Source organism: Pelobates fuscus, chromosome 7, assembly GCF_036172605.1.
Source record: "Pelobates fuscus isolate aPelFus1 chromosome 7, aPelFus1.pri, whole genome shotgun sequence".
Classification (NCBI taxonomy): domain Eukaryota; kingdom Metazoa; phylum Chordata; class Amphibia; order Anura; family Pelobatidae; genus Pelobates; species Pelobates fuscus.
In genome coordinates, this window is record NC_086323.1 from 24,383,268 (window position 1) to 24,407,965 (window position 24,698).

The window sequence follows — 24,698 nt, forward strand, 5'->3', positions numbered from 1 at the left end:
GTACGTCCTGGGATAGGGCAACACCTGGTCAGTCTCAAACCATGCTTCTTAAAGAATGATATATGGATGCGGTTTCACATCATGCAGTATGGGACTGGGAAATAAGGATCTGATCAGGTAATAGATGTAATATAATATGTTATTATTTTTTCTTTTTGTTTCATGTTTCTAATTTTATGGTTCATTATACACCATCCTTGTATTATTTTTTATGTGAGTCAATACAATAGCACTTTCTCTTCATTCATTTCATTAGGTTAAACTGACTCCTTCTTTGCATTATTTTCATTTTTGTTTTTAATTTTTCATCCTCAGTCTCTAACATTTTTCATCCCACATTTTTCCATTGTTGCACTGCCAATTTCCCTACACACTGCTTTTTTACATACACGCATTTATACATACATACACTCTAACACACATTTATACACTTACACATTCAAACACACCTTACACTCTATTTCAAGTTGTCGTACATATCACACTGTTCTTTTTTGTTTGTTTGTTTTACTTTATTTCCTACATTATCTCTTTCTTAACATGTTTCTATCTCCTCTACATCACCATGTGCTTTGTACATGTTTTACGTGTGTTATAGTGAGTTTTATCCATTTATTCTTCATCTCAAACTCTGTACATAGAACATAGCAATTTATTTTACAATAATCCAAATATGGTTCTGTATCAGTTTGCTGTCATTTTCTTATCCTTGCTGGTTTTCTCTCACCTCTAGCAGTTCACCTCCGTTTCTCCTGCCTGGTCATTGAGTTCTATTAAATATTCTGATGATATATCTTTATGCAATGTTATCACTTGTGGTATCGGACAGAGGTATCAGGATAACAGAGGTGTCACACTTGAGTTCCACACTAAAGAGCACTCGTAAAAAGCTGTGAATGCCAGAGTTTTGATACTCCTATAGAAGGGATATATAAAGAGAACTTCTGTACAATCAACATATCCCCTAAGGAAGTCTACATAGTTGAGGAAACACATTATTTTATTTGATTTATTTATTATTTGCATTATTTTATTTGATGGTTTCCTGGTTCCTGTCCAATTCGTATCCAAGTGGTTGATTGTTTTGATTAGGAACTCTATTGACTGTCAACACAGTTTGGGATATTACTGATTTTATCTCCCAAATTCTAAGTGCAATTATTGTATTCAAGTTCCATACATCAGACAGTATTGCACTACTGTTTTCTCTTCTTTCTTATATTTTCATATAAAATAAGAGTGTACTAGAATCCTAATTATACTCTTTATAGGGAGACAAGCTGGATAGATCACGAGATTCGGAGTGCAATGCTTCCTTTTGTTCAGTTCTTGATATTGTGCAATATTACCTTATGTTCAGTATATTATTATTTTCAGAATTACTGCACAGTGGATATACTTCATCCTTTTTTTTTTTGTGAAAATAGGATTTTCTTTCTGTATCATTTAATAACATTACATTGTAAGTGGTCCACATTGTTGTAGGTGGTGGTTTTATATCACATCACAGTTCCTTTTTCACTTTCTTGGTTTTATCTCTTGTATTATAAATTTATTCTTATTACTATAAAATACACTGTATAGAGCCTATGCTCGCTCTAGTTTTAGCTATGCTGTACAGTACATTACACAGCTACGTTTTCAGTTATTTTGGTTTAGAATCCAAAGGAAACTATGAATTACTGTCACTCATTGGGGCCTATGGTACATTTTTCATTTCTATCCCATATATGTCATCAGTTTAATACAATGATAGCCTTGACAAAGGCCTATTTGCCACTATTGATTTTGTTATAACCGCATTGGGTAGATACATTTTGCACAAAAGACCTATAAAGTAAACGTATAAAGTAAACATTTCAAAGAAATTGAGCACTTTAAATGCTGGACATTATTTTTAGAGCCATTTGGGATAATTTAACCTGTAAACACCTCTCCTTTGTACGGCTAAAGCTGTTTCACATGCGTTAAGAAGTACGTGCATCTGCATGAAATCACTAATAGAGTCTGAGGACAGATTAGATCGAAGCAGGTTTCACTTGGACGGAAATTGGAAAAGATGAAAAAAAAATATTACAGAAGGCAACATTAAAAACAGATCATACATGTCAGGTTAAATGGGGAAACCTCTCCCTTTCGTTTATATTGTAGCAAAAACAAATTTCCTGAGTTGAGGAACACGCACTATCTTCCCACCAAATCTAACAGCGTATTACAGTCACCTAATTTATTAAGAATTTTATTTACTGGAGAAAATAAAGAAAAATATATAAAACAGAGTAAAGTAGATATCTAAGTAAATTATAAACATTTGTTTAAAAGCACAACCACTAGTACTTCTATATATATATATGAGATAGTTATATGCACAGGGCGTTCGTGATTTGTCATACTAGTACTTCTATATATATATATATATATATGAGATAGTTATATGCACAGGGCGTTCGTGATTTGTCATGAATTAACACAAGAATGTTTAAAACCAAATATTTAAAATGGTAAAAATTCACAAACTCAAGTTCAAGTTCAGCAATTTTGGCATTACATTTGAAACTGTCTTATCAATTCCCAATATTGGACAATTTTGTGAATAATTACATTTGTGCTTTAATATTCACCACTGAGGGTAATGGTAAGGGTCATGTGTTTTCCAGAACGCAACATTTGGATACCCACAATGCAATGTGGCATCTGCTCTCTGTAATAAATGCATTTACCTCTATGCAACTGCCATTGATCTATAATGGGAAATCTTTATGAATAAATAGGTTTTAATCACACAGGGTTGTTCACTAAACCACAAATTAAAGGAATTTGACATCCGAATTGTAAAATTAAGATTTTGATAGTCAATCTGTAACAATATGTGACATTAATGTCTAACATTAACGGGCAAGCTTCTTCTGCCCATTGGCCCCTCACAAAACAGCTATGGATGATCCTATTATATAAGTATCTGTGTAGAATCCTGTCCATTATTTTATCTCTCTCTAGCCCCACTATATCTCCCATAACAATCTCTCCATCAACCCATTATCTCTCCCCATGCCCCCTATACGCTATTCCAAGCCCCCAATGATCTCTTCCCTATACCACATTATATCTCCATTATATCTCCACAATCTTCAATAATCACTCCCTACACCCAATTTTTTATTTCCAATCTCCTTCCTGTGCAGCCTAACTCTACGTGAATGACTTCAATATATAGTGATGCAGAGTTGGGGAAAGTACCAGCCTTGTGGGTCTAAGGCTGCACAAGCAGGAGACCCCCTGACAGATCAGCCACACATATTGTGTGTCTGCCCACTTATTAGCTAGTTTGGACTTCTTTGAACTACAAAGCCGACCAACCTGCCTTCATTTATACAAATTCATAGGGTTGACAAGTCACAAAGGGCCCACAGGGCTTTTGTTTGACAATCCTGGTACCACTGGGTAAAAGGGGTAGTTGCCAAACCCTCATAAACTGTAGTTTTGTAGCTGGCATTTTTTCTCTGTGTTAAAGAAGGTCCTGATGGTTGAATTGAAGAATTCAACAAATTAACTGGCTAAAGTCTTAGATGTCAGTGAATAATTCTGTTTAATAAAATGCATAGAGATAACTAAAAGTTAAAAGTGCATGTTAAGGTTTTTTTTTTTTTCAGGACAATGGGGGTATACACCTCTAGAGTTTGCACACAAAATAAAGAAAATAGGAAAAGCTACAATAAAAGACAAACTATGACTTAAGATCAAATAAAGTCCAAAGCAGTAGGAAAAAAGTGGCTCATAATAGTAAAGATACTGTATAAAGTGGGCCGGCAAAGTAAAGTAGCTGAGAAAGTAGATGAGTAATGAGTAAATATGTGACCCATTATGCTTTAAGGGGTGATTCCAAGTATCATTTGATTAGATTCTTTACACACTACCTGAGATTGATGTGAAAAAGACTTTACCAAGCAGGAAACATAGAATAAGCTCAATGCAGGATAAAGTTTATGTGCTGCAGCATCCTCTTGTGTCTAAACTGCTTTCATTTTCATCTGTGCGCACAAGCAATGCAAATCTATTTTTGCATTTAAGCATTTGAATCTATTTTTATCTGCCTGGGAAAAAATCACTAGGTTCGAGCTAAAGGTTGAAGGTTTTAATGCATTCGATGGCGAGCGGTGTGTAAATGCTGGCAGCCTTGTTTTACAAAGAGCAGAAATTCTGGATTGTGGTTCTTTTCCATCTTGAAACAGTTGCAATTTGCAATTAGATTTACTAAAACAAGCAAGTCTTATGACCCTGATAAATGTGTCTATAGCAGTAGTAGAATGATAGTGATATATTCTCAAGTCACGGACAACTATAAAAATCAGTCGCTGTCGGAGGGTAATGGGAGAGGTCATTTGACTGCAAGTACTGACCACAAGTTGAAAACCACTGTTCTTAAATGTTACTGGCAAATTCATTGACATCAGTGACAACCCATTACGTTCGACCATAGCATCAATTCAATGTGTATCAGAGTATGAAACTACCAAAGAGTAAACGTTAACATACAATTTGCCAAAAATTAGGCCATAATAAGGCATTGAAAATATAAGCGGAGTCCTTGGGATAATGATACACGTGTGACTAATTAGCGTTTTATTTTTATGCATTACTTAGGCACTATATATATATATATATATATACACACAAATTTAAGGCTGAGCCTGTAGTTGTGGGAGGGGCCTGGGTCCCCTTTATAAGGGCATCCAGTCCTCTTCCACTTCACTGTGGTTGGCCTGGCGAGTTATCCCTCCCACCACTAGCTTTATTCACATCACCCTCCAAGGTGGGCCATCTTTATTACGGGCCAACTGCATTGTCGGTTTCTGGCACACCACAATCATCCGGTGCTATTCACTAAGATGTGAATTGCTAATTATGTGTTATCTAACCATTACGGCAATATTGCCCTGACCACAAATATATATATATAGCATTCTGTGGGGAATGTTATAGCTTCATAAAATCTCTATTCAAGGTGAACCATTGGCTTCTGTATTGTCCAAGTAAAGTCAACTTTGGATGATCTCTGTGGGTACCTGGATAAATGTTATATTATCTATCGAAATAGTGTCCCTCTGGTTTGGAAGGTACCACAGATTGGCATCAATGTATACATGCATACACAGTTTCGAATTTATAAACTTCAGCAGGGATACTCTTTAACCTTTCGCAGACTCATCTGTGAATGTTAAAGTTTCTGTTAAAATGGCCAAAATTAAAAGATAGTCGAGTAGAATAATTATGTTCCCGTTTGGATACTTTGAACAAAAAACTCAAATAACCAAAGCAATTCCTAACAAATCATTTTATTAAATAACCTTGAATATTTTTTTATTTTTTATCTGGCAGAGATGAAGAAAGACATTTTCAAAGATTCAGTGTTTGCTAGTGCTTAAAATAATGTTTGTTTTTTTTCCAAGTACTGACAAAATCCTCAATATCGGGTAACAGATATTTAATAATTTCACACTTTAAACGCAAATAATATTTATCTGCCAACTGATGAAATGCTTCTGTGCGAGCATTTATTTACTAATTATAGGGATGGGAACAGAGAGAAGCAGAAGAGATTTAATCTCAAAACAATTCCATATGTAAACAAAAAATAAACACTAGGTTGCTGTATAAAATAAAATCACAGTTATATCCCTATTGCTTGGAATAATTCTAATAATGAATCAGAAGCCTATAAATTAATTCTATGGCAGTTTTAAGCATTTCCAGTTATTCTGATGTGGTGAAATATTTAAAAAGGTATAAATGTAAAGGTCCAACATTGGTCCCCAACACAAAAGAGTTCCACCAAGGAAGACTTGCTGGATGAGAGCACTAAGTACCATTCAGTCCATCTAATCTGCCCAATTTTCTAAATACTTTCATTAGTCCATGGCCTTATCTTATAGTTAGGATAGCCTTATGCCTATCCCACGCATGCTTAAACTCCCTCACTGTGTTAACCTCTACCCCTGCAGCTGGAAGGCTATTCCATAGGTCCACTACCCTCTCTGTAAAGTAATAAGCAACCCATGCCTCTATGTGTGTTCAAAGCACTTGTCAGCCCTCCCTTCATGGTTAAATGAAGAACATAGGCCTGGCTGTCTGCAAGCAATGCCCACACAAGCCTTTGCCTGGGTTGAGTCCTAACCACTTCAAACTCCATATTTAGAAAACCTTTCTCCTCTGACATTGCAGATTTTCAAGTTCAAAAGATCTGAAACCTAATATGTATGGGTTCAGGAATTGTGTGATAACAAAAATCAATGTACACATGTACTTCTTCATTACCAAGTCCAAAGTGCCTGGGAGAGTTAGTCACGTACACTAGAAATAGGAATTAACTCTGATTTGGTGAAAGTATAGTTTATAGTTTAATAAAGACAGCAGGCAAATATTTGCTTATCTCTCTTTACTGAAACCGTGTAAGCAGCAACCAATGAGTTAAGATGTAGCAAACCAATCAGAAATAAGAGGTATGCATGAAAACTATAACGGGCCCTTCCTACATTCTCTTCTTTAATGATGACTAACACGTAGAGGAAGGTTGAACAAACAAAATAAAACCGGATAAAATTCCAAACGAACATCCACAGCCAAAACACAGGCTGTGTGATCCATCAAAGTGCAAGAAAACAGAGAAACAAACTTGAAAGTACTGCGCAAGCACCATGAGCTGAGATTAGAGAATAACTAGAAACATTATGTCAAGCATCATATCAACCAAGATAAAAAGATAAGCAATGTAGAGAACATATAGGGAACACAGGTGGAAAAAATATTCACCTCTTGTTTTTATTAAAATCTAGGGTATATCCTCACCAAGTCTATGTTAATCCCTCATTTTAACCAAGACATGAGGATACATATTTGCTCTTTTAATTTTGAGGGATCAGAGCAAAGGAAGCATGAGGACACGGATGAAAATAATAGGTCAGAAACATGGTTTCTCATGGCCAATTCGTAGCAGTTAAAATATTTGAAAGTGAACCTTCTAAAGAAAAAAACCTGAAGATGCCACCATGCCATGGACCAAATGAGCGAAAGGTCTCTTCAACGCCTTACAAAGACAGCATCCAGTGGATCCAGCAAGCTAAGGAGGGAAAAGAAACAGGTTTGTAAGGACGTACTTAGGATGTCAAGTGAGAGCATTCTGAGAGAGTCAAAGATGAGCCAATGCATCCATGTAGCAGGAGGCAACGCACAACTTAGAAGAAGTTAAAATATAAGGGTAAATAAAGGTGGAGAAATGGGTTTTAATATGATGACTGATGGAAAAAGATACCAATCTCAAGAAAATATTATGGAATTGCCGTTTAAAGTCTGAATATCAGACACCTAAAAGAAGGACACCAAGCAAAGGAGCAGAGACAGTTTTGCAGAAATTTGACAAAGGGCAAAAAATATAGTTCGGAAGAGAAATCCCAGAAGAAGTAGTACATAAAAGTCAGAAGTTACCATAACCGAATGCCCTGAAGAAGACGACAGAAATGCATCCACCTCCAGGCATTCCAGATCCAGAAGTCAACTAAGATTATGAGCAGTCTGATGATTCAGTTGATGAAAAACGTTGAGTTCACCATCCAGTTGCTGGGGCCATGCCAATGGCAAGATAACTATTCCACCATCAGATTATCCGCCCTGGAAGGAGTTCTGCCCAAAGGTTTATGTATTTCTGTATAAAGAATCTGAAGATTTTTTTTGACAGGCTCCCAAGAAATTTTGATTGAGATCTCCCGTTGATGTACCGAGTTGATGTACCGAGTTGTCCATCTGGAAGACCAATGAGCAAAAGTCATTTGCAAAGGAGCCAACCAAAAGTTCCAAATAGTTGATGTGGAATTAACCTTTCATCCAAGGACCTCTTGTATAACAGCTTGAACTAGTAGCGCCTCAACCGAGAGAGCTAGTTTCGGATTCCAAGATGTAGTGTGTTTGGGAACTGAAGAGTGCTCATCTGTTCCAGGCCTCCATGTTGTGCAGCCACCAATGAAGTTTCGAACGAACCATGTCCATGAGTTGCAGGGCCTGGTCATATGAAGTGTTCCAATGAAGGTGCGCCCTCTTCAGCCTTTGCAATGCTTTGGACAATAAAGATGTTGCTGATGAAGCCTGTGAGGCACATTTCCGGGTAGATGGTGCCTTTTTCCCTGAGTGCCAAAAATTATTTTTAATGTATCAGAGTCTGGTCCCAAAGATAAGATAAACAATGAAGTCAAAGGACACAAATGTACGGGGGTCTATGTAAATTTTAAGATGAAACCGGTCAGCGTTTGAAGGACCCACGCATCCAAAGTCATCCTTCGCTACTGTGGTAAAAAATTTAAATAAATGACCGGCAATAGGCAGTGGTGAAAAAACATGACAGCTTATGGTGTTAGGCCTGCCCCAGAAGGGAAACAAGCCTCTGCCCCATAATATCCCCTCTGGAAGAACTGCCGTTGAAGGAACCATATTAAGGCAGGTTGTGAGGAAGTTGGGAAACAAGGCCTGTAGTTGGGGAAGGCAGGATGGCTGATGGCACAGTCCTGGAGGAAAAATGTTGGGGATCGAAGACTTTCTTAAAGGAGACTTGAGCCTTGTTTAATATAGCGGTTGAGTTCAGTGATGAATTTGTCCCTGAAAAATAATTACCCTACATCCTTACCTAATTCTTTAAGGCTGCAACCTGCCACTTTAGCAAGGCGGTACAGAGCTGCTCTCCTGCGTTCTATGGAGATGGCAGGGTTGGCATTCCCCAAAAGCTATATAGCAATATAGCCCTCATCTGCGAGGAGCAAACATTTCCAGTAATTTCTCTCGTGTTGACCTAAGGTGCTGTTCTAGACCTTTGCATGTGTCCTGCCCAGACTTGTTCATTAATGTCATCAGCATGGGGTCAAACTTTGGGGGCACCCGTAGCTGAACGGAATTCTGTGTCGGTGTGCGCATGCGCAATGGCGGTTTTTGGCGTGAAGATTGAAGAAATGGAAGATATAAGAAGAGAGGAAGTTGGAGAAGAAGCCACAGCACTTACAGCTCCTGAGGAAGTCCCGAAAAATGCGGGACGAAACGCGTTGAGCTTGAGACATTTAATTCAGCAGTCCAGAGACCTTTTACTTCACCACCACTATTGCACTAGGAGTCGCAAGTATTTTCAGCCCTAAGAGTCGCGACCTCGGGCTGTTTGCTACATCTCTGTATTTGTGAGCTTAGTGGTTGGTGCCGTTTTTTTTTCCTTGGTCTTATAATTGCACTGTTTAAATATTGCCTCTTATTTTTAATGTATAATAAATTTTGGAATTTTACAATATATCTGCACACTTGTCAGTAGTGATTAGCGCCCTCACTAGGGGGGGGCTTTGCACCCTCCCCTTTTTACTAAACTCAGGAGTGAGCCTGACCTTCTGCGGCAACATAGGATGTGGACACTCCGCCCATAGCTTGCTATGGACCTCTTTGTCAAGAACCACAGGAAGTCTGCAATATGAGCAGGAATCACCCATTTATTCGAACAGGGATTGTGGATTGCTCATGTCGATAACAGGACGTCCAGGACCATTTAGGATTTCCTATGTTCGTTTCATACCGGAGGGAATTTTGGAGTCATCTCATTACATGCTGAGCCGCCAGCATAGGCATTCAAAAGATTGTACCCGGAAGTGCCTTTTTTCAACTAAACAGTCAGTGGGCCAATGGACTCCTCTATGTCCCCAGGGAGAGTAGACCTGGAGTTTTTAGCCGTGATCTTTCCCTTCTTCCAAACGTCCACCCTTGAAATGTAATTTATGTGGAGAAGAAGCAGAAGGATGAGGTGGATTGGGTTTATGGTTGGTGGTAAGTTGAGAAGCCATAGAGGCTTTAGGTAATGAGTGTGTCTGTGCATAGCATAGTCACAGTCTGAAACTGTCTGGAATGACACTGTCATCAGCCATATTGGTGTAAGAGAGCTGGGCATAAGGAGAAAACAGCAAATGTTAAAGGTAAGCACTAGTGCTGGTTAAAGCACAACACAGAGTAACGCAGTCTAAGTAATGTATGGGTATTTAGGGGGTCACCCAGAAACCACCACTGCCGTAGCCAGAAGGTCAATAAAGTGACAGTTGGGTCGTGCCTGCAGACATCCTCAGGTTGCACTAGTCTTTCTTATTGTAATGAGTATGGTACAAGACAGATAATTAAAGCTAACATCTAACAGTAGTATGCAATCCAGTGTCCCAAGTATGTCATAAAGGTTCACCCTTGTGGCAGATTCAGCAAATTTACAAGTCCCAGAGGCCCGTAATCTGCTGTTTTATGTTTTGGTGTTGTGAGTGCATGTATGTTTCCCCATATGATTTGGTCCTATGTATTACATTGAATGTATTGCTTGTCCAGGTTTTATGTGCCTTTCCTCTTCCACCCTTTTCCGGTCTAATTCTTCTACAAGCAGGGCATTTTCACAATATTCCAGGGACATTTCCAGACCAGTACGAACTGGCTGCCCTGCCTTTACTTGAAATCTACTATGTGGTCCTCAGACCCTGATATTATCTGTCCCCACCATTTCTGGTAATTACAGGGCTCCAATCACACTGGTTGTAAACTTCATAGTGTGATTGGTTGCTATCCCGAGTTCGTTTTTGGATCAACAGCAAAACATATGTGAGGAAGGCTGAACTTGATGGATGCAAGTCTCTTTTCAACTATGTACCTATATATTGTTATTGGTTAACTTGTGATATGCACTGTAATTGGTTACTATTTCATTAAGTAACACTGTAAGCCTATTGTATGTAAATTAGGCTGTGGGAGTACAAATAAATGTGCTGTTTTTAATAAAGGTTGTTGTTCTCCCCTTCACCAAGTGTCATCTATAATCCTTACAGCAGCATTTCTTCCAATGCTGAGAGGACTTCAGTAGATATACTCGCTTGGGGTTTTGGAGCTCAGCTACATTTACCCTTATAAAAGGTGGTAATGATTTGAGGGTGAAATGCAACCCGGGAAACCTTTATGACAAATGCTCACCAAAGTCAGATATACTGTGGTGGTTCACAAACAGAGCTTACACTCGATGAAAAATAATAGCAGGGAGTATCCAGAAAAAAGTAATAAACCCCAATATGCATGAGGTAATAACAGTGGAAAGGCAGGATAACAATGCAGATGTTACATACAATGACCCATATGCTATTGCTAAAATTGTCCCCTTATGCTATTGCCATGTATAGAATTGCAGACAACTAATAATGCATCCCACAGTAAAGAATGAAAAAACTATATTCAAAACAGGCTCACAGTTATAAAGTAGGCGTGAAGAGTAGTCCTGGTCTGCATAGTTTTAGTAGAGGATACAGGCACCATGTTGAAATGCCACGTGCACCAAGTGGAGGAGACCGAATGGAGAGGCGAAAATGCAGACCTCGCAGAGTTTCAGGCCTCTGGTAGTGTCTGAGAGCATGCATGAAAGAAATCTCATGGTTAAAATGGCCACCGCAAGGTCGTGGCAAACAAGTAAGAGAGCAGAAGCAAGTGGCAAACAGAGAGGGGATTAGTGTGGGCAGCGTGTGCAGTAAAACCGGAGGAAAAAACAGATAGAGGCAAAAGAGAGAGAACACCCCACTGGAGAACCCGGTCCTGATTATAAGGATGGAGTAGAAGTAGAAGGAGATGGGAAAAAAGGAGGAACGTAGGTTTAAAACAAAGTATAGACGGAGCGGGGCCTGACTGTCATGGAGGAGAGACGTGTCTTGATCGAGCTCCTCTATATTCTTGATGATAAATTCACCTTTCGGCCTCTGATAGCTCGAACGCTGTACAATCCAGCGACTCACCAGACCCTCGATCTACCGGCAAACCTATTCTGCAGTCCGTGACTCGAAAAAAAGCTCACTTGCTACGCTGATGAGAGCATGCTACCTAGTGTGTGCACCCGGCGGGAGATATATAGAAAAGGCAAGATTAAAAAGTGTGAAGCAATAAACATAATCTTCCTGTGGGTCAGACAATTCATTTGTACATGAATATACTTCATATCCAGATAAAACAATAAAAAAAATAAAAAAATAAAAGGGGTAGGAAAGAAAAAAGTGGGGAATACCACCTAAGTGGTAACAGCTGCTGTCTCCTACAAACCTGTAGGGGACTTTTAAAAATTGTTCCAGATTGTCAACCCTTGTAAAAAGGTAACCATGGCATTCCAAACAGCTTATCCATAAGACACATTTTGATATCACATAAGGAGGGAGAATCTGGTTTCAACCATTGAGTTGCCAGAACTCTCCTGGCCGCTGAGTAATTTTGTTATAATGTTTTTGTGAATGCCTAGATCAGCCATCTAGAGATCTGGACAGCAAAATGGATCAGGTGGAAAACTTTTTCCAATAAATTCTTAAATCTAGACATCACATATGTATATAAGAAGTTCCTTTGTGTCCACACACGTTTTAACAAAGATTGTTTGGAATTTTTACCAAAATCAATATAACTTTAATGGGAGTAGTGTACCATCTAAATAATATCTTGAACACTTGCTCCTGAAGGGCTACTGACAAAGAGACATGTGTAAAGACCTCACAAACATGTTCCCAAGTACTTACCTGCTCAATTTATGTCTGATTCAAATTTATGGGGCAACTTGACTTACATTCAACAAGAGGTTGAATGTAAGTCAAGTTGCCCCATAAATTCAAAGTAGAACTAATAAAGCTGTTTGCTGTTTAAAACAAACCCTTGGGTTGATCCCTCATCAGAGTACTTCAAATAAAGTTAGATCGGTGGTAGTAATGTGTTCTAGGCTATCATTTAGGGCAAAGTCTCCAACTTGGGGATATATCTAAAGAAATCACTAGAGGTCAAGGGCACAATTTGACATAAATCTTCAAAAGTGATTATGGCTCTTTATTTCCATAAGTGCTTATACCTTTGGAGCCCTGTTTCATCTATGCAAATCCTTGCGTTTTTTTGAGTGTGGTTAGCCTACAGTGGTCAGGGAAAGCTTATAAAACATCAATAATTGAAGATTCTACACTCTATAGACATACAGGCTGGAACCAATACTGAAAATATAATTAAAGGGACACTATAGGCATCAAAACAACTTTATCTTAATGAAACGTTTTAGTGTATAGATCATGCACATTCAGTCCCACTGCTCAATTAACTGAATTGGTGTAATGTATTCAAAAATGTATGCATTGATCAAACTTTTCTTATTTATCAATGAAAAGAAATAAAAGATTGAGTTCTTACCTGGGACTCTATCACATTCTCCACTGTAAAATTGAACCATACACGAAATCGTGGGTTACATGTATCAGGTCGGATGAAGAGGTCATATTCAAACTCTGAGATATAGTCTACTCTGCCAAGGTTACCTTTCAGGAGACAAGAAAATAGAATCAAAATATATCAAGAAAATATTTGAGTACTTAGTGTGTGCAAAAGTGTTATCATGGCTATTGTGAACGCTATAGCTAAAAAATCAACAAACAATTAGCAGGACATAAGATTCTCCACATTAGGAAATAAAGGAAGAAAATGTTTGATAAAGTAAAAGCTTCAGAAAATAGATCAACCTGCTGAGGTGCCTTCTTGTCTCTAGATCCCCCTGTTTAATATCTTTTTATGTTTGATGGGAATGTATGAGAACATATGTTCTTTGACAGTGGTACAAGATTGATTTTGAAGTTGGTTGAAAGAAGAAGTAAAGTGGAGAAGTGTATTTATTCTTCTAGCTTCCCCGTTTTTGAGTAGATTCAAACAAAGTTCAATCTAACTTCTCAGTATTACTTAATTTGTATCTCTATGATGAATCAAGGCAAACCATGCGGAACTGTTTCACTGAACTTGGTAGTCAATAGTAAAAAAAAATACCCTAATGATCCCTTTATGCAAGAGTTCATGTACCGCTAGGGGAGAAAGGAAAGGTATAAACAATCGCTATGTAAACAGCACCAAACCAGTTAAAGACCGGATGTATATATAACATATATTTAATGTTAGTCCAATAAAAAAGGTATCATTGCATACTGCAATACTCTGGGATAGATAGAAGATAGATAGAAGATAGATAGATAGATAGATAGATAGATAGATAAATAGGTAGATAGATAGATAGATAGATAGATATATAGATAGATAGATATATAGATAGATAGATAGATAAATAGGTAGATAGATAGGTAGATAGATAGATAGATAGATAGATAGGTAGATAGATAGATAGATAGATAGATAGATAGATAGATAGATAAATAGATAGATAGATAGATAAATAGGTAGATAGATAGATAGATAGATAGATAGATAGGTTTTACATGTCTCCGGTGATCCCTCCCACCTCTCCCTTTAATCAAATTATTCTAGCATCCTATAATCTTAGGTGTGCCATTTTTCACACAGGTTCACCCTCACATCGATTTCAGCAGTTTAGTCATCTTTAGCTCATGACTATTGACTACTCTATTTAATTTTATTATATCACTTTGGCACATATATGTATATTACCAATCAACCAGACGTCGTGGTGGTAGACAAGGAATGGAAAACTGCAGTGGTGGTGGATGTGTCAATACCCAGTGACTATAACATCAGGAAGAAGGAACATGAGAAGGTGGACAAATACCAAGGACTGAAAGAACAGCTAGAAAGGATGTGGAAAGTGAAGGCAGTAGTAGTCCAAGTTGTGATAGGAGCACTCGGGACTGTGACTCCCAAGTTGGGGGAGTGGCTTCATCAGAATCCAGGTGGGACATATGAGATTGATGTCCAGAAGAGTGCAGTTCTAGAAACAGCTAAGATACTGCACAGAAACCTCAAACTCCCAGGCCTCTGGTAGAGGACCCGAGAATGAGGAATAAACATACCACCCAGGAGGGGTGAGAAAATATATATTTATATATAAATATATATATATATATATAGAGAGAGAGAGAGAGAGCACGTTTGCTAATTTTCCACTTATCCTCAGGGGGTCTGAAGCAATTCTGATCAATATGACAGTGTTTAACACTAGAAACAAATTATGTTAATTTTAAGTGTTAAACTCTGTCATATTGATCAATATTGCTTTAGATCTGAGGAAGAGAACAAAACCAATGTTAAAAAAACAACAACTTATTCCTCAGATAAACATAGAGCCATAATGCAAGAATCTCGAGAAAAAAAAAACAGAGACACGGAAAAGTGCTGCGAACAACAGAATATTGTTTTAATAACATTCTATGTAATCTATTGCAAATATCTACTCAGTAATAAAGAGAATTCCAACCACAATATGGCTACCAACCTACTTTCGTAATGCATCTCACAGGGCCCTATTCTATACCAGTAGAAAAGCAAAGGTAGCGGTTTCCTTCTGTTAAGTCCCACTGCTGCCAATTAACATTTGAAAACTGCCCTATCTGCTTTTCCTGAAAACTGAAAACACTGCTTAAGAAAAATTTAGCTGTTTTAACACATGTAAATATTTGATACACGCAACTATATGATATACACATATTATTAGCATTATTGTGGGCTGTTTTTTTTACTGCAGTTGAAAAAAAAATGTGTATAATGGCTAAAAATATAAATGTTTTAACCTTTTCAGAGCAAGCGATATGTCAGGAAACTCCCGATAACAAGCGATTTGCCTAGCCCTGGTACTGAAGAGATGAAAGAACCAATCAACAATTTCAATATATAATATATAACATGAAATACAGAGGTTTACATAGGAATCATTTTCTTTTTTAAAATAGCCTTCCAGCTGAAGTGGTAGAGGTTAACACAGTGAAGGAGTTTAAGCATGCGTGGGATGGGCATAAGGCTATCCTAACTATAAGATAAGGCAAGGGACTAATGAAAGTATTTAGAAAATTGGGCAGACTAGATGGGCCGAATGGTTCTTATCTGCCGTCACATTCTATGTTTCTATGTTTCTAAGGTTTTCTCAGGTATCCTGTCTGGCAACATTTGCGGAAACCAGGAACTAAATAAGATCGCTCAGCCAATCCCTGATCCCTGGTTTCTGTTAGCTTGTCTCTGTCTTCTTCTCAAGATAAAAAGAGAAGAGGTTGAACTACAGTGGAAGAAGGTCTTTGTTTGCATATTATCTAAAACACAGGTAACCAAAAAACATTCAACTGTGAAATAACATTGTTCAGTGATATGCATTATTGCGTCATTCTTTCACCTATGGTGCTTGAGTATTTCTTTATTACTTAAGTGTCACTGGTAGGGATTGAGCTTTTTTGATAAAAAATCTATTAAGGTGACGTCTGTTTGCATGGTGGCATCCTGGGAGAGATGGACAAGAGAGATACTCTATCAGATTGCTGCTCAGGTTATCTTCACGGTCACGGCCATCTCCAATTGCCAGCAGACACATTTACTATTGCTACTCTAGAACATCAAAAGTAGATAATGGGGGGTCTATGGAAGATTCTGCAACATCATGATGTCATACATAATTTGTTTTATGCATGTACAGTGAGATGCCACAGGCTATATTTGGGAGGAAAAAAAAATCCAAGTCTCTGGCTCAGAGAGTTTCCCCCAGGACACTAGCATGTATGGGTGATGGGCTGCAGATTAAAATACTGGGAGGTGGGCTAGGATGTGTAGGCACAGTACTGCAGGATGATATAGCAGGCAGGAATTGTGCAGTGCCCACAGTGAACTTGTACTTGGACTAGTGGCCTACAATCTCAAAGTTCTCCAATCTTAGACCTTTGAGTGGTTTTACTTCTTACCAAGGGTCCGCTGAGAACTGCTACCTGGCAACACTACTAAAACCAAAGAGACGGAAAGGGTTGCAAGTAGAATAAAATGTCATGTCAGGATCTCTGACAAGAGCATACCTCAAGACCCCTTTAGTTTGGTGCTTGCATCTAATGCAGCATACAGTCAAGAGCACAGTGGTATAACAGTTAAACTTACTTAATACTATTTAACAACACGTTTTGTGTTTTCATTTTACCTTATTACTAACGTGCCCTCCTCATTGATATTAGAGTGGAAGAGTGAAGCTGTTCAACACCTGATAATGCAAACATTTTAAGTTCTCTTAATACATAATTCTAATAGCTGAAACAGGAGGACAGGGCTTAACATAAATATATATATACTGGACCTGCAGGCAAGCTTGGTGATTTCCACAATCCCATGAATTTCCTGACTGGGATTGAATTTGTAATTGTGTATAGTCACAGTTGTATCTACTGTCATTACCTTCTATAGGATTGCTTGAAGTTGTCAGGCAGGCTGTGTAACGCTTTCACGGACCAGTTAATTAAATAAAGATATCAGGCCAGTCCTGTCCTATACCCTATGAAATTAGTATGTAATCTTACAGCCTGAAATCCTATTATAGATAAGGATTGTGGTCTTGTTTTTGAAGTTATGCAGAAGTTGGGGGATGGGATGAGGTAGTGTGAAACCATTCATATAATCAACACAGAGGTGTAGAGAGATACCAGCAGCACTGGATATTTTATAGGCTAGACATGGCTCCTGTATATCTCAGTAAAATTCAAAAGCGTCTCATTAAAATGGCTGTTCCATTGCTCAAGATTCATATAAATTCAATCAGGATGAGGACGCAAGTAAAAGGAACTCTTGCGTGACTACAGAAGCTTGGGAGGTAGAATCTTCAAAGATTTTTTTTTTTTAATCCTTAGAAAAAAAAAGTTATCGGATACAGAGAAATGAAGTACTATCTGCCTAACGCGTTTTGCACTTTTTCATTTCACGTATAGGCACCATAGTTAGTGCTGGTTATAGTGCCTGTTAATATCACTCTACATTACGGTGCTACAAACTAGCATTATTACATCTTATGCTAAATATTTTGCCATTTCAGAGTTGTCAAACAGTCCATATGGAGTTTTTAAGGCCCATAGTTCATCGTGAAACTCATGCTTTTTTGTTTCAGGTCACTGTTTTAATCTGATGCAGTTCACCAATTTCTGGTTTTAAAAGAATCACATTCTACATAGGTGCAGTTTTCTGCCCCTGTACTCATTAACTCTCTAGGGGTCCATTGATTCATCCATAACTAAGACAAGTAAGTCCCATATTTCCAGAATTGTTTAATATATAGCTTTGTGCTAAATTGGCACATTGGTCACGCCAGAAAGCTATGAATAGAATGTCACTAACCTGTTGTAATAAATTACTGAACTACTAATCATTTACCCACTGCATTAGTATGACTAGAAATAACTAAAAATGGATATAGGGTCATAAATGACCATTCCACGTGTAATAACAAGCCATTTGGAGCATTTGGTGAGTACTTAGATGATTTCAGTGAAAGCAACATAATTATTAGTTGCCATCTCTATGCGATATGCTTATAGCTCACACCTCTCCACTGAAATCACATCTAGAGTTATATAGGTACATCTATCTATCTATCTATCTAGCTATCTATCGATCTATCTATCGATCTATCCATCTACCCATCTATCCATCTAGCTATCTATCCATCTATCCATCTATCCATCGATCTATCTATAATCTATCTATCTATCTATCTATCTGCCTGTCTAGCTATCCATCTATCCATCCATCTATCTATCTAACTATCTATCTGCTTGACTATCTATTCATCTATATATCAATCTATATCAATCAGGTCAATGTTTCAGTATTTTATCATATTTTAGACTCTTATTTAGATTTTAATAACAGTTCAAAGTGTGGGCCTTGTGCTTGCATCGTTGGCTATAAAAATGTTGGAACCCAGTGCCCTGTGAGTAACCCTTAATACTATCACAACACACACACCCTCAATACTATCACTAACCATTAACCCATAATACTATCACTAACCATTAACCCATAATGCTATCACTAACCATTAACCCTTAATGCTATCACTCACCATTAACCCTTAATGCTATCACTCACCATTAACCCTCAATACTATCACTAACCATTAACCCTTAATGCTATCATTAACCCTCAATACTATCACTAACCATTAACCCCAACACTGTCACTAAACACTTACCCTCAATACTATCACTAAACACTAACCCTCAATACTATCACTAACCATTGACCCACAATACTATCAATAACCATTAACCCTTAATACTATCACTAAACACTAATCCTCAATACTATCACTAAACATTAACCCAAACACTATCACTAAACATTAACCCCAACACTATCATTTAACATTAACCCCAACACTGTCACTAAACATTAACCCCAACACTATCATTAAACACTAACCCTTATGCTATCACTAAACATTAACCCCAACACTATCATTAAACCTTAACCCTTATGCTATCACTAAACATTAACCCCAACACTATCATAAAATAGTAACCTCTACAATACAATTAAACATTAACACAAACACTTTCACTAAATATAAACCTACACTATCAGTAAACATTAAAGTGACATTATTGAAGTGGTCTAGGTACACTGCTACTGCCCCCCTTAGTCCTGCAATAAAAAAGCATTGCAGTTTACATTGCATTACTAAGACTGCTTCCAGAGGTGTTTCCTGGAGTTTTGTGGAGCTTGACTCTGTGAAACGATGCTGGACGTCCTCACGCTGCATAAGGATGTCCAGCAACAGAGTCAACTGAATAGGAAAGCATTGAGGCAATGCTCAATGTTCATCATCACTCATGCACAGATGACATCAGAGGAGGCAGACCACAATCTTGTCCCAAGGGACCTTGGCACTGCAATCAGTTAAGTAAATAAAGAGTTATTTATCCCTTACATCACTGGGGGGGCACAAATTTGATGAGCTCAGCCAAGGCGATGAGGCGAGAGCGGCAGAGTTAGCCTCATCACGACCAGAGTGGAAGAAGAAAGAAGAGTAAAATCACCTTTTTAAATGCAGATAAGATGGGGTAGGTCACGTGAACGGTGTTTTTAAAACCATAGTGTCAGGAATACATGTATGTATTCCTGACACTATAGTGTTCCTTCAACTCCTACAGTACTCTAACACTAACATAAAGTGTGTATTAGGGGGAAATAATTTTACACATATATATCATAAATTATGTCTCCAGAACCAGAGACGTACCCAGAGGCGGCTCTCTAATTAGGCGGTTTAGGCGCCTGCCTAAGGCCTCGCACTGGTTGGGGCCTCACAGCCGCCTAAACCACCTGAGGGCAGACTGTGTCAGGTCCTCGGTCAGTGACTGAGGACCCGACACCATGAGGGACCCCGGCAGCTTGCCCGGTATGCTGCCGGGTGCGAGGCCCCTCCTGGCTGCCCGGCCAGCCATCAGACACTGGTCTGCAGCTCCGCAGTGAGCAGAGCTACAGACCATGTGTCTCGCGAAAACTGGCCAATCAGAGCATTGCCGCGGGTTACCACGGCAACGCTCTGATGGTCTTGAGAGATTACATGCGGTAATCCGGTAATGCGGAGCTGCAGACCGGAAGTAATGGCCACCGGACCAACAGGGAGCCCACTGGACCACCAGGGAAGGAAAAGTACGTTGTCTCCCCCCTCTCCCCATAAGACCCCCCTCCACTTTTTTGTTAGTGGGGCCTCATGTTTGAGTTTCGCCTAAGGCCTCATAAAGTCTAGAGCAGCCTCTGGACGTACCTATAGCACACTGTTACCTAGTGTGTTTCTTTTATATTACATGATACACATCTCTCTCGAGGTGAAAAGAGACAGTCCTCAAAACATTCATACCACACTATCTTTGTCAATTTTGGCAATGAAGTCATAGGAAACAGCATCTCGTAGACATCCGTAGGTCTCTTTAAATAATCTATCATGCTACACAGGCCATACTGATGGAGGTCGAAGGGATATATGATGTCACCCAACTTCAACAACCTCCATTTGTCAAACCCATGCACTGTATGTTCACCATCCATACAGAGATCTGTGATTTGTTTGTACGGCTTTCATGGTATATTGCCATACATTTGCTACATTAATTTACTGGTATAGAGTAATATACCAAATTGTATACCAATGTGTATACAGTTTACACACGTGCGAAAACTTATATTACCATATGTTATCACACATATAATCCAGCAAGGATGTTGGGCTCAAAGAGGATTATGGGAATTTTAGATAAATAGTTGGAGAACCACAATTGATTATGTCTGCCTCTCTCCCTGGACTTAATCAGTGCACAGTGTACATTTCTTCGAATTTCTGGTTACACAGATAACAAAAAATAACACAGAAAAAAGCAGCATGCGCCCCACATTATCACACACAATAACTGCTACATTTCATTACATAGTGGGTTCTATCGTTTTTGGAATGAAATAATAAAGGTTCACTGCTAAAGAGAACATTATGTTTGTGCTCAGATCGAGAACGGTCTAACCTTCCAATTAACGGATGTTTGCATATTGAGAGCAACCTCCTGTAATTGCTTTCTGTGGTTCTGCTGATGTGAGCTGCATTCCCCAATGAGTCCGATGAGATCAGTACATCTATACAAAGCCATTAGAGCCCCCTTATCAACAGGCCACTCTCCATTATCCTAAATGGAGAGTCGTATTCCTGAAAAAACACACGAAGCTTCAAAGTAATGGAGCTAAAATGGATCCTTATGCTTGATAAATAATGTATGTAGTACGACTCTGAAAGCTCATATGGTTCAATGCAAGATGCTTGCAAGATGTACAGTGGACTATAAGCTTCTAAATGCTTTGTAATGATACCTCATTCACAGGCTGGTTTCCTGGCAGATTTCTGTGATTCACATGCACTAAATACATGGTGGACACCCACAGATTTTAATCTGCTCCTTCATTAACTCGTTCTAGCTTTCTTTAACCCTATGATCGCACTGCGGAGAAAATGGGTTGTTCTCCTTCCTGACCTGCCATTCTCATCAAAGAACAAGAAATCAATTATAGACACTTGTTTTAATCAATAAAAATGCAATTAAAAACACAGGCATACATGTTTCCAGTCAATAATTGAAAGTTTGTAACACACACAGTCTATATTTTCACCGGTGTCTTTAATTTATTACACATATTAAAACTATAGTCTGTAACCAAGCACTATCGTTTTATGCTTTACAGACAAATAATGATCTAGAAACACTAAGGGAAGGGGGCATTTATAACGGGCAAGTATGGGGTAATGTTGTAAAAGTGGATCAATCAATGAAAACCTTCCTATGGTTTCCATGGTAATGGCTCCGTATTTAGAACTTTGCCCCAGAATCGGTCATTATAAAGAATACCTATTAATGTCCTTATACAAAGATTGCACATATGGGTCTCTAGTGAGGTACCTTTAGTATCTTACTGATCTAGATTTCCTTTTGCTTTAGGCTGGGAGTAAATACAGGGGTTGGGTTCCTTACACAAGCCTAGCTAGTTTTCCAAGTAATAAAATATGGCATGATTACATCACACCTCTACTATTGTGTATATACTCAGGATGAGAAATGGGCTACCGATAATTAAAAGAGCAGCAACAAGCATCCTAGCCAATGGGGGCCTGGCTGTAATTAAATGGCGAAAACTGGAAGCAGCTGGATGCTTGAATCATTGGATCCACATAAGAGTAACAAAAAATCAATGTATATACAGTAATGCAAATGTAAAAAAGAATATGCTGTCTCTTGTAAATAAAAAAATCACTGTGCAGAACATAAGTTCACAATTACGGTATAGCATTTCAATTGTAATAAAGAGATTAGTAACACATAACTTTTTTGTTTATGAAATGCCAAAGTATTCAGGGCCCTAATATCAACATAGACTATGTAGTCAGCATGACATGCACAGGGATCAAACACAAGCAGAAATATTACCACCCGAGAGGGGGAAGTGCATGCACAGCAAGAAAACTGTGGACACGATCAAAAAGATACAAATAAGAACCATGTAGCCATTGCCAGTAAGCTTATGCCCAGCTTTGGTCAGACCAATTTCGAGGCTTAGAACAGGCCTCCCAGAATGCAGTAATAAGGTTGAAATCCGTGACGCTCCAGCTAGAGGGCCACACGAAAACTGCAGAGCAACTCTGCCACAATTTGGCTGCCTCTCCTGTCTATGATACATACCAGGCCTCACAGAGACAGGAACCAGGTTTCTGGATTCACATCCTCAATAAACAGGGCAAGTCACTAGAAGATCGCCCAGCGGAGTCTAGGACTTGGCGAGAATCCACTGGTGTTGCCGAGTAGGCTAAAATATAGATTAAACAGCCAATATACCATAATTAGTGAGGAGTTTACATGAGACATGTCTGTCTAGCAGTCAGGCCCAACCCCCAGTGCCATATATTTATGTTACTTTGTAATTTATCAAAGGATTTAAAAAACTATTATTGTGAAAAAACAGATAATAATAACAGATGTAAAACCTATATATATATATATATATATATATATGTGTGTGTATGTGTGTTTGTGTGTGTGTGTGCTTGTCACTAATGTTCTGTGACACTCAAACATTACAGTATAATCAGCTATTTCCACCATTCTTTTCTTGTTAGTAGCTGTCATTTTGAGTGATGTATTTCTATAAAGAATAAATAATGGTAAAAGTAGTAGATTAACGATGTAAGAACTCAGTCCTTAATAAACTATTATAAACTGCTGTTCCACCTATTAGAATCTATTTGTGAGTAACAATGTGACTTAATAGCTTAAACTTTCGTTTGACTTACAAAGAGCTTTATGCAGCATAGACCCTTTCCCACATGTAAGATAAATTAGTATAAATAATGTAATATAATTATCTGTAGCAAGAAGCAAACCCATGTAACATTTATTTGGCTATTTAAATCTATTTCCATATATTTGAATAAATTACATTCTAGAAATTTAAGATATCAGACGTTTACCCTGAGCGCATTGCAAGATGCATTGCCTAAAGCATAGTAAATGGCTCGACATTATTGATGGGTATATTTTCAGATATATATCGCATGGTAACAACGTATATTATGCAACATAAGGGAAATGCATTTTAAAGAGACTGTTCACTATACTTTTGCACAGACACTTTGAAGCTGGTACGATCAAATCGAATGGCTTTAAATTTGCCACGAACAAATGAATCTGTTCAGAATGTTACACTCTGTGGATATCCCAAAATCCGCAAAGAATAAAAAAAATTAGAAAAACTTAGGTTCAATGTTAAGGTGATACACTCCACCACCCAAACATTAAAGGGCAAGTGCAGCACCAAATAAATAAACACTTACCCCTTGAATAAACATGCGGTTTAAGCAAAACAAATATATGAAAAATAAAAATATGGAACAATAATAGTGTAATATTGTTATTACAAAAAGTAAAGAACACGTGCAGTGAGTGGTACAACACAATCACATTATTTTGAACCTTTTAATGGTATAGGCTCTAAACAGAGAGATGTCTGGGCCTTTACAGGTGGCAACTATAACCTTCTTCTAACCCAATCTTCCGTATCGTCCTCCTCAGCGGATAGATATATATCTGTGTGGTAAAGGAAGGAATATAATCTGGGTGCAGCAGTTTGGTACAAAAGGAAACATATAAATATTGGTATAAGTTCAATACCTGGTGGAGTATTACCCATAGTATAAAAGTCTACATGCACATCTTGGCACGGATCGATTTGTACGCATGCAGATTTTTGATTCGTTCAAACCACCACATTTGTCCATAAGTCTGCTCACAGTGGTATTATCACCAGTTATTTTAACATTTGGTAAATTGCACAGTAATAATGCATGATATATTTTTATATAACATATTGAT

At 38.1% G+C, this 24,698-nt stretch overlaps 1 protein-coding gene across 1 annotated transcript in view; it reads right to left on the reverse strand.

Annotated features, from left to right (window-relative positions):
* The window catches only part of AGBL4 (AGBL carboxypeptidase 4), a 1,519,087-nt gene that overhangs the window by 1,340,052 nt on the left and 154,337 nt on the right, over window positions 1-24,698 (reverse strand). Inside the window, exon 3 of the mRNA XM_063427788.1 lies at window positions 13,234-13,358. Within this exon, the coding sequence (XP_063283858.1) occupies window positions 13,234-13,358 (125 nt within the window). The remainder of the gene's footprint in view (window positions 1-13,233; window positions 13,359-24,698) is intronic.